Consider the following 10,253-nt stretch of genomic DNA (forward strand, 5'->3'; position numbering starts at 1 on the left):
AGACTTTAGTGTTATTCCTGGGGAGAAAATGTGTCCAACCTGTATCAAATTTATTAATGAGAACAATCAAGTGACGACTCATCACCAGACTATATAAATGACAGTAATGTGAAGGTACAGACTCCTGAAAAATCTGTGCTCAATACTAGCTTAACTAGCTTAGGAGTATCTCCTGCAAAGCTGCATTCAGTTGCTTGGCATAGTCTGTATGCAGCAGCCAAATGAAAATTGGAATCAGGAGCTGGGGCTCTGAAAACTAAAATTTCACATACATATCAAGTTGAGCTGGCTGCTGATGCAAGCACTATCCCTGAAAGTGATTTAACAGAACTGGAAGAAAAGGCAAAACATCATGATGAACTCGTGGACAAAATCAAACCGAAAATTGAACATGCAAATAATCGAGAAAAAATTCAGTTACTTACTCTTGTTCCGCCAACTTGGTCTTGACAGAAAGTCAGTTACGAATTTCAGGTTTCTGAATATTTGGTATGACAAGCAAGAGCTCTTTTAATGGAGAAGGGTATTTTATTGATGTCTGAGGAGAAAAGAGGAAAGACATTGCCACATGATACAGTGTAAAAAGTAAAGAGTTTTTATTTGGATGATGACAACACAAGAATAATGCCTGGGAAAAAAGACAAAGTGAGCACCAGCAAAAATACCAATGAACAAAAGCGTCTTGTTTTAAGTAATTTAACTGAACTGTATTCTCTCTATAAAAATAAGTATTCTGAAAAAGTAGGATTCTCAAAATTTGCTTCTCTTCGACCAAAACAGCGGAAAGTTGCAGGATCATCAGGAACATATACCGTATGTCTGTGCTTTTGCCACCAAAACGTTATATTGCTTCTAAATTCCATTTCTATTAAAGAAACATACCAAGATCTAATTAAAATAATAACATGTGATATAAAAAACTGAGCCTGTATGCTTCATCTGTGTGAAAAATGCCCCACCAGTTGATTGCTTAAACCCCACTTAGAAAATGAAATAGAAGACTATGATCCTGATGAGATGGTTTTCAGTATGGTGAATGGGTATCAACTGATAGAGTGACTAAGTGTTCAAATCACTTCTCTATCAGAATTCTGTGAGACATTAATTAAGAAAATTGAAAAACTTACTCCACACTCTTATTTCTCAATCACAATTTGATTATCTGAAATGAAGAAGGAAACACTTGATGATCTGTGTTAATTTTAATGGACTTCAGTGAAAATCTTAATTTTGTTGTTCATGATAAAGTACAGGGTACCACTGGAAAAACAGCAGCTGCACTCTTCACACTGTCCATATATATTACAAATTGGAAAAACCAGTTACATGCAAAAGTCTTTGTATTGTTTCTGATGATCTAGAACATGATGTTGCCTTGGTGTACCAGACTCAGAAGACTGTACTGAATTTTTTGAAGTGTGAATATCCAGAAATTCATCTTGCACATGTTGAATATTTCACTGATGGCTGTGCTGCACAATATAAAAACTAACAAGTTCAGAAATATTCGCTACCATGAACACAACTTCATCATAAAGTGCAGCTGGTCCTTTTTGCTACCAGCCATGGCAAATCTCCCTGTCATGGTATTGGTGGCACTGTTAAAAGATTTGTCACAAAAACAAGTTTACAAAGAGTTTATACAGATCAAATACTTACAGCTTCACAGGTACTTGAATTCTGTCGTGAGAACCTACAAGGCATTTCAGTTCCCTTTGTTTCAAAAGATGAAATGGTACAAGTCAGACATTATCTTTCTCAGTGCTTCACAGGTGCAAAAACAATCCTTGGAACATGATCTATGCATCACATTGTACCAATATCACAAACCAAAATTGGAGCAAAAAGGCTGAGCTGTTATACGGATTTTAGTATCGCGCACGATTTCTCAGGTGTACTTCCACCATTAATACCAGAATGCACTGAGCAGCCCAAATGCTATGCTGCATGTGCAATGACTCTTCTTGATATTTGGGAATTGTTGAGAAGGTGAATTGTGAAGAAGGAGATGTTACAGTAAGGTTCATGCATCCTCACAGACCATCCTCATCCTTCTATTGGCCTGATAATGATGTTTGTGATGTTTCTTTCTCTCATATTCTGTGTGAAGCTGCTATCACCACAGTAACAGGCCGTACTTATTCCCTGAACAAAGAGACCTCAAAGTTGGTGGAAGAAAATGGTTTTCATCTAAAAAAATATTACCTAAGCATCAAAGTGTCTTGTCGTATGTGTAGTCCCGAATCAACTTGAATGCAGATTGCAGCACCAGCATTTTGTGAAGTGTTGACAATATTTGCTTTTGACAAAATACTACGCGTTTGTACATTGAGTTAATTTAGTTATGGCAAAGGTAAAAAAGTGTTCATACGTCATGTAATGTACAAGTTGCCCTTTATTTCATAATGAGTAATTTTGTTTCATATATTGCAATTTTTGTTCAATTTGGATAAAAGTTTATTATTTGTAGATCACTTTAATTTTTTCAGTGTTTTCAAGAGGGGGGGGGGGCAATTGTCCAAAATATTTTTTTCCAGATTTAACAAGAAAATTAAATAAAATCAATTTACAAAAATTTAATTGGATAATTCTAACATGTTTTCAGAAACTACATGTCCAAAAGGATAGTCATGGAAAAAACTGTCAGCATCCAATTTTCAAATTTTTACAGTTTGCTTTGAAGTAATGCATTGCATCAAACCTGCAGCAATTGCTAGCAACAGAGTGTATATAAAGCAATAAAAATTGGCAAAAGTTCATGATATTAGATACAAAAGCAGTACACAAAATCTCTGTTCAAAACTAGATAATGGGTGTCATGGCCTGGATGACTTGACATGGAATGGCCCAACTGCAAAGTTACCTCATGATCTTAAGGCATATGGAGGTGTTCGAAAAATTGTAGGTACACCCTGATTCAATGGTTAAGTCCTACCTTTCTTTCTCGTGTTCTCTCTGACTGAATCCCATCCACCTTCAGAAGGGCTGCCCGTAATCGAGGCAGTGCATACAGTTCACCCAGGAATGAACAAAATCTTCCTATATGAACAACTGTGGTTTGGGCCTGCAATTGTATTTGAACATTAACTGAGAATGTTGATTCGACTACCTGACAAGGAACTTGGTACCATGGAGTAAATTTCTTAGTTTTCCCTTTGGAACTTGAAGTTTAATTAGCATTAACCACGGCCCCATGTGACAGCTATGCAATGTGGCTTTTTTTAATGTGGGTGCTTTCCTCTTGTTCTAAAGCCTTTGTATTCACTTTTTTCATCTGATGCCAGATACTTTTTACAACCTTTTAGCAAAGTTCAGACAGATAATGTATCCTCACCCAGAGTAGGTTGACATAATTCAAAAGGTGAGAGCATTTTCCAACCAAAAATAACTTCATAGGGCTAAAGGCCTGTGTTTTTAGTGAATTTTTGAGTTGTGTATGCACACAACAAATTGGAGGAGGGTATCCCAATTATGGCTACTATTAATGTAATAACTTAGTATTTTACACAATGTCCTGTGAACACTCTCCATTCTGTCATTTGCTTGTGCACGCAGGACACTAGTACATAGCGTCTTCACGCGTAATGGTCGACATAACTACTTCAATAGCTCTGACGAAGTTCATGCCCCGGTCAGTTGTTATAGCATGCCAAATTTAGATAACCATTGGTTTGTCAAAGCTCGCACAACTTTTTCTGCTTGTTGGTTTGGTATAGTGTTCAAGGCCAATTAATGTGACAAATGATTAATTATGGTCAGTAAAACAGTGTGCTGGAAAGTAATGGCTCCCAATTTGTTTTCTGCTCTCACTATCAGTTGTGGTATTGTATGTTTTGCATATGGCTCCATCAACTTTTCCACTTCGCTGATCCAAATTGCAGCCTCAATGCTAGAGGGCTCTGAATTTTTTTGTGCAACTAGGCAGTTCACGAGAAACAGCTTGCTGTAATCTAGTTTCTCACCACACAAACAAGAGACGAATGAAAGCTGTGTACGATTACAATTGTATCAACATCAGTAATGTGTAACATTGGATTGTCTGGGCTTTTAATGAAAGAAACAGTGGTGTTAATCTCAACACGTGTGACAGACCTCAGAGTGGATGATCGCGATCGCAGACAGCATCCGATGAGACTCATCAGAACTGAGTTGAGGAACTTACCACAAAAAACTGGTGGATAACAAAAAGCACAGCTCCCATGTAAGTGGGGAATATCATAATTGCACATATATGCCATCACTGCAGAACTGCGGTACAGGAAACCGTGTGCATGGCAAGTGCATTGAATGTTCAATCCTAACATGAAATAGAGGATACTGGACATCTCTCGTCAATTTTTTTGCATTTTGAGTGTGAGGGCAACAGTTTTCTTAACAACGATCTGACAAGTGATGAATTTTTGGTTCACCATTTTGACCTTAAAAAGAAGTGAGCAACAATATAATTCCTTTAGAAAGGATCGCCAATGCCAAAAAAGTTCAGGCTATGCTATCAGCAAGCAAAGTCAAGTTCACGGTGTTCTGGGTTGTTCAAAGTTGGGTGCATTTGGAATTCACACCTAAATGCACCACCATAAACTCTGAAAGGTACTGAGACATCCTCAGAAAAGAGAAAGCATGAATTCAAAGAGTTCATCCACACACGAAACACCCTCTCCTTCAGCAGCATGACAATGCCAGACTACACAAACCTCTGTGGCCATCAGTAATTGTTGCAATGAGGCAATCCAGTGCTCAAGTCCAGCTACAATGGAATCATAGGCTTGCCTCAATATTTCACCCCGTAATCAGGCTGGTACAACTATGCAGCGACCACATGATATTTGCTTGTTAAGCACTCCATCATCAGAGTTGAACTATGCTTGTTTTGCAGGCCACTGACAATAGGGAATGGCAGCATGAGCTCTGCACCACTCTTCCGTGCTTACTCCAGTGCATTCTATGGCACATACTTTGATACTTAACCTATCTGCATTGCTATGAAGCCGGCCGGAGTGGCCGTGCGGTTCTAGGTGCTACAGTCCGGAGCCGAGCGACCGCTACGGTCGCAGGTTCGAATCCTGCCTCGGGCATGGATGTGTGTGATGTCCTTAGGTTAGTTAGGTTTAATTAGTTCTAAGTTAAGTCGCATAGTGCCCAAGAGCCATTTGAACCATTGCTATGAAATTTTAATTGGATAATGCACTACCTCTAAATCAAATTCATTTAGCAGGAGGTTAAAAGGCTCATTGGATCTTCTAGTTCCTAAAGCCACTTTAGTGCTGTGTGGTCTGTTCTGACAAAATGACCCCCCCCCCATAAGATAGCACGGGAAATAGGTGATGCCAAAAGCTAGCACTAGAATTTCTTTTTCTGTAGTTAAATAATTTCTTCCTGCTTTATTCATCTGTCTGGAGCATATGCTATAGTGTGTTCTACCCCATCCACCTCTGGTCTTAGGACATAGCCTAGAGTCTGACTGCTCCAGTCACACAAGTTAAACTATTTTCAATAATCAGGAAAAATAAGGACAGGATCAGTGATCAATAATAAAAGCTTCATCACGATCCCAAGTCCAGTGAGATTTTATTCCTTTTTGTTAGCAAATGTTTTAGGGGGTGTTGCTACCTCCGCAAATTTTGGAATGCATTTTCAACATAAATTGGCGATCCCAAGATATGGCGCACTACGTTTACTGTATTAGGCATTGGAAAATCCTTTATGGCTTGCACAAGTTGTAGTTTGGTATGCACCCTATCCTGACCAATAATGTGGTTTAAAAAGTGTACCTACTGCAATGTGAAGTGACAATTTTTTGAGAGTCAGTCCTTCTGCATGCAACCATTCAAATACTTCTTTCAGACCCACTATGTGCTCCTGTATGTCCTTGGAGAATACTGTTATGTCCTTCACGTACAGCGAGCATTGCTTTGGTTTCAGGCACTGCAGCATCGTGTCTGACAAGTGTTGGAAAGCCACCAATGCATTTTTTAAACTGAAAGGTATCCAATATTACTGAAAGCGACCAAGTGGGACCAACACCACTCTTTTAGGCTGATCTTCCACTGCTATTTCCAATTGGTGACACCCGCTATGCAAACCAAAGGTCTGTGTCTGTGATACTGAGCATGAGGTAGGTGTCAAACTGTTCATTGGTTTAGAAATCTTTAATCACAATAGAACCTAGAAGCACTTTTCCCATCTGAGGGCTTCTTTGACAAAATTATTATCAGTGCTGAGCAGAACAGTACTTTCTTCTATAGTTCCATCCCAAAGTTGTTGATCATCACACATTGTAAATAATGTGGCACTATGTATGGTTTTTTGTGCACACGTGGCTTGTTCCCAGTGGAAATTCCGTGCTACAGCAGAGGTGTAGGTGGCAATGGTCCAGTTGGTTTATATAACCCCACATACTTCTCCAATAACTTTTCTCCTTATCTACGCTATCACTCCCTTTCAGATGCAACACCTTTCCTCTTAGTGAAATTAAATCACGAGCCTGTCCTGGCCTCTGGTACTGTACCTGTAATTGTCTCATAAATTTTAATCCTTTCACAGTTTTTCTGCCAATAACATTGTGATGCTTCAACACCTGATTGGAGTCCAGTACCATCAGAATGAATGAGATTCACCGCTGTCCAATGTTGCCACTAAAAGTGGCAAAACTGCAGATTTTAATGTTGAAAACTATGAAAATAGGTTGTCTGTGCTGTGAAACAAATTCCCGTTATGTGTAATCAAACGGACAGTGAATCTATTGCAAAATCTGCAGGACAAGAACAATACGGATTTACGTCACAGATAACGTGCTTTTTCCCACTTCACTGAATGACAGATACCTCAACATAACTAGTATATCAAGAAGCGAACAGACAAAGTGATGTGTATATTTCCTTTTTCCATTTTTACACACTTTTTTGTGTGTCCACTACGGACGATAACAATTTCTTTACTAGTGAAAACACGCCATTAACAGATGGAAAATATGTTTATTTTTTCATATTTACAACATTAAGACGAAAGAATTTATTTTTCAATTAGTTCACCTTGTGATTACAATTATGGGCAAACTGATAGGAAACAATGTCATAACACATTAAACAATACGTGCCAAAAACACGGTACGAAATTTTAGCTCTATTTTCGTTATAAGGCTAGCTCTAGTAATTGATACTGTAACAATGAAGTAACCTCTAATGTATCAAAATTACAAGGAAAACTGAACTTACTTTCGGAACGCCGAAAGAAACCTTCCTGCCTTTCGCGCAGGAACAAAACACCTTCTTTGTCAAATTTCTGTGAAGGCTGCGTGGCTAATGTGGTCAGCTCCTGTTTGTTGAAACGCATCGCGATGACTGTGAGCCTGAGAAATGTACAAAACAGTCCACCGAACTGTGTGCCACCAAGCGCAATTCCAATACATTAATGGAAACCAATTTTTTTAAGCAGCCCTATGATACCTTCAATGAAAGGTGAGAGCGGGTCATGGGATCTTCTGTCAAAAATCAGAAAAACTGCAATAGTGGGTTGGTGATCACACATCTATCACAAATAACGCGTGCACATAACTACTGCTAATACGCCATTATAAGTTGAAACAGACCACTCTGTCAGCTGGGCAAGAAGCGCGAAATTTAAAAATTAGATGTCAGATTTATGTGAGCCTTTTCATAACAACTACGTCATTTTATTTTTTTATGTAGAGCGTCTGAAACACGCTTCATGCGCTATTGACCAAGAAATATGTCTGTTGATAGGGCCGCATTGGAAATTTGGTCGCGATTTAAGTACATGCCGAGATTACAACAATTTTAAACTATTTACTACTACAAAAGTAATTCGCAATTCCATGTATGTTAACTGTGTGACGGATCTATTTCCACAGACATAAATACTTGACGGCTAAAGTTTTATGGTAACAAAGGTCAACATATTGTTGATAGTAACTTTTCGTTGTATTTTAGTGTGATTAATTTTTCTTCGGTTAATTTCGAATCAAAGAACAGATGACCAATTTTGACAAATAATGCGTCATAATTGTCTTTACGTAAATTTCGTGAATCTCCTTGTGCTATTGACTCCTCTTTGGACGTTGGATCAATGACAATGTGTGACGTCAACCCCAACGAAAGCCACCAATGCAGTGAGAGGACGCTGTTCGTAAGTTGTTTGTCACCGGCTCGGAGTCAGTATTGAACAGGTTCGCCTAGAAGTTGCAGCGTTTGTTCTGTGTGCTGGTGTCGTTTGTTGCGAGCTGTTATTAATAATGGCGTGGGTTCCCTTAGAATCAAATCCTGATGTAAGTATATCAGCATCTGTCTGATAACAAATTATTTCATACACTTTTCACTTATGGAGAATTTTTTTTGTTCTAGGTGATGAATAAGGTGAGTTTCCAACCCCCGCACTGTTGTAAGTAAATTGCGCATGTCGACTGTTGCTGATCTGGTAAGTTCATGTAGATTGGGTTAAGTTCGAAACCAGTTGCTTTAACAGTACCGGTATTTACGAAAAATGGTGGTATCACGAAAAGTTCTGCCGGCCAGCAAATACTTGAGTACTGAAAATGTTAGTTCTTCACAACTATGTTCGGAATAGGAAAATCGATTAGGCCTACTGTTGCGTGACAGGAAGAAGTATTTCACATCATAATTGCTTGTAAAGTATAGTGAAAGTTTGTGTAATAAATCATTAATACCATACATCTAAACTCCTATTTTCTGCTGTGCCTAATAATTTTCTGTGGGAATAGTATGAAATTGGAAATAAACAAAGATGTGTGTGCGGTAGTGTATAGTTAGTGAATCATTTGTAACGTACAAATCTATTATGCGGGTGCCCACTAAATGTTCGTGTTTTTCAGAAATGTTAGCTTTCGAATAGTAATAAATCAAATTGCTTTAAGGAATAACTGCAGTGCGCAACACATTTTGTTGTAGAGGGTACTACATTCCAGTATTGTGTTTATGTAATACATGCCGATGCATTTTAATGAATTTCTGACGTCTGCTTAAAGGTTTACTTAGGATTAATGTGCTGCAGCGACGCAATCTGAAACCAGTAACCAATCAGTCTGCTCCGTTGAAGTTCACTTCCATGTTGACCCGACATGGACAATGCATAAGACACTACTCTAGTTTCCATTTAATTCAACTACTGTTTGCGGTGCGAGTGTTGTTTTTGTCCTGCACAACAACCCACACTACATTAGCAGTAGTTTAAGATAATGTAGAGAGATAAGAACTGCTTGAGTAGTTCAGATAGAAGATAAATTGTGATGGGTGACCATAATTTGGCAATAGGAATAGAAGGAAAACTTGTAGGTGAGTATAGAATGGGGAAATGGTATGAAAGTGAAAGCTGTCCTGTAGAATTTTCCACAGAGCACAACACATTTGCTGTGTCAGATGTCGACCCTGCAAACGTCTATTGGTTATAGACTGTAGATTAAAACTGAAGCAATCACAAAAAGGTAGGAAATTGAGATGAGACTGTGGTAAACTGATAGAACCAGAGGTTACAGTGTGCTTTTGTGGGAGCATCAGGGAACAATTGGTGAGAACAGGGGAAAGGAATACAGAAGACAAATCGGTTTTTGAGAGAAGAAACAGTAAAGGCAACATAAAACTGAAAAGACGAGGCCTAGTAGAAGTCAATAGATACCACGGGAGATACTGAATTTAATTGATGGAAGACAGAAATATAAAAATGCAACGAATGAAGCAGGCAAAAGGGAATACAAATCTCTAAAACAAGATTGATAAGAATTGCCCAATGGATAAGCAGGAATGGCTAGAGGACAAGTGTAAGGACTTCAAAACATATTATTCTATGTGGAAGATAGATGCTACCTACAGAAAAATTACTCTTGGAGAAAAGGGAACTACCTGTATGAGTAACAAGTGCACAGATGAAAAACCAGACCTAAGCCAAGAAGGGAAAGCAGAAATGTGGAAGGAATTGTTTCTATACAAGGGAGATGCACTTGGGGGCAATATTATGGAAATGGAGGTGGATGTAGATGAAATGGGAGATGTGATACTGTGTGAAGAATTAGACAGAACACTTGAAAGATATAATAGAAACATGGCCCTGTCAACTGTTCAGTCTGGTGTGTGAGATGAGAGACAAGTTAAATACCCTCAGACATTCAAGAAGAATGTAATAATTCCCATTCCAAAGTAAGCAGGTGTGTCAATATTACTGGATGATCAGTTTACTAAGTTATGGTTGCAAAATACTACTACAAATTCCAGCGTCTTGGGCCGGAA

General features: G+C 38.5%; 1 protein-coding gene across 5 annotated transcripts in view; it reads right to left on the reverse strand.

Moving 5' to 3' along the window:
- Positions 1-7,773, reverse strand: part of LOC126480847 (inositol polyphosphate-4-phosphatase type I A) — a 250,991-nt gene extending 243,218 nt beyond the window's left edge. For 3 of the 5 annotated variants that reach the window (XM_050104201.1, XM_050104200.1, XM_050104199.1), the window contains exons 1-2: positions 7,443-7,773; positions 7,212-7,345 (exon numbers count right to left, since the gene is read on the reverse strand). In XM_050104201.1, the coding sequence (XP_049960158.1) occupies positions 7,212-7,329 (118 nt within the window). In that variant the 5' untranslated portion in view covers positions 7,330-7,345; positions 7,443-7,773. Of the gene's footprint in view, positions 1-7,211; positions 7,346-7,442 lie in introns of those variants that run through there. The other 2 variants (XM_050104202.1, XM_050104203.1) reach the window with 2 other exon arrangements.
- Between the last annotated feature and the right edge of the window lie 2,480 nt (positions 7,774-10,253).

Source organism: Schistocerca serialis, chromosome 5, assembly GCF_023864345.2.
Source record: "Schistocerca serialis cubense isolate TAMUIC-IGC-003099 chromosome 5, iqSchSeri2.2, whole genome shotgun sequence".
In the NCBI taxonomy this organism is placed as follows: domain Eukaryota; kingdom Metazoa; phylum Arthropoda; class Insecta; order Orthoptera; family Acrididae; genus Schistocerca; species Schistocerca serialis.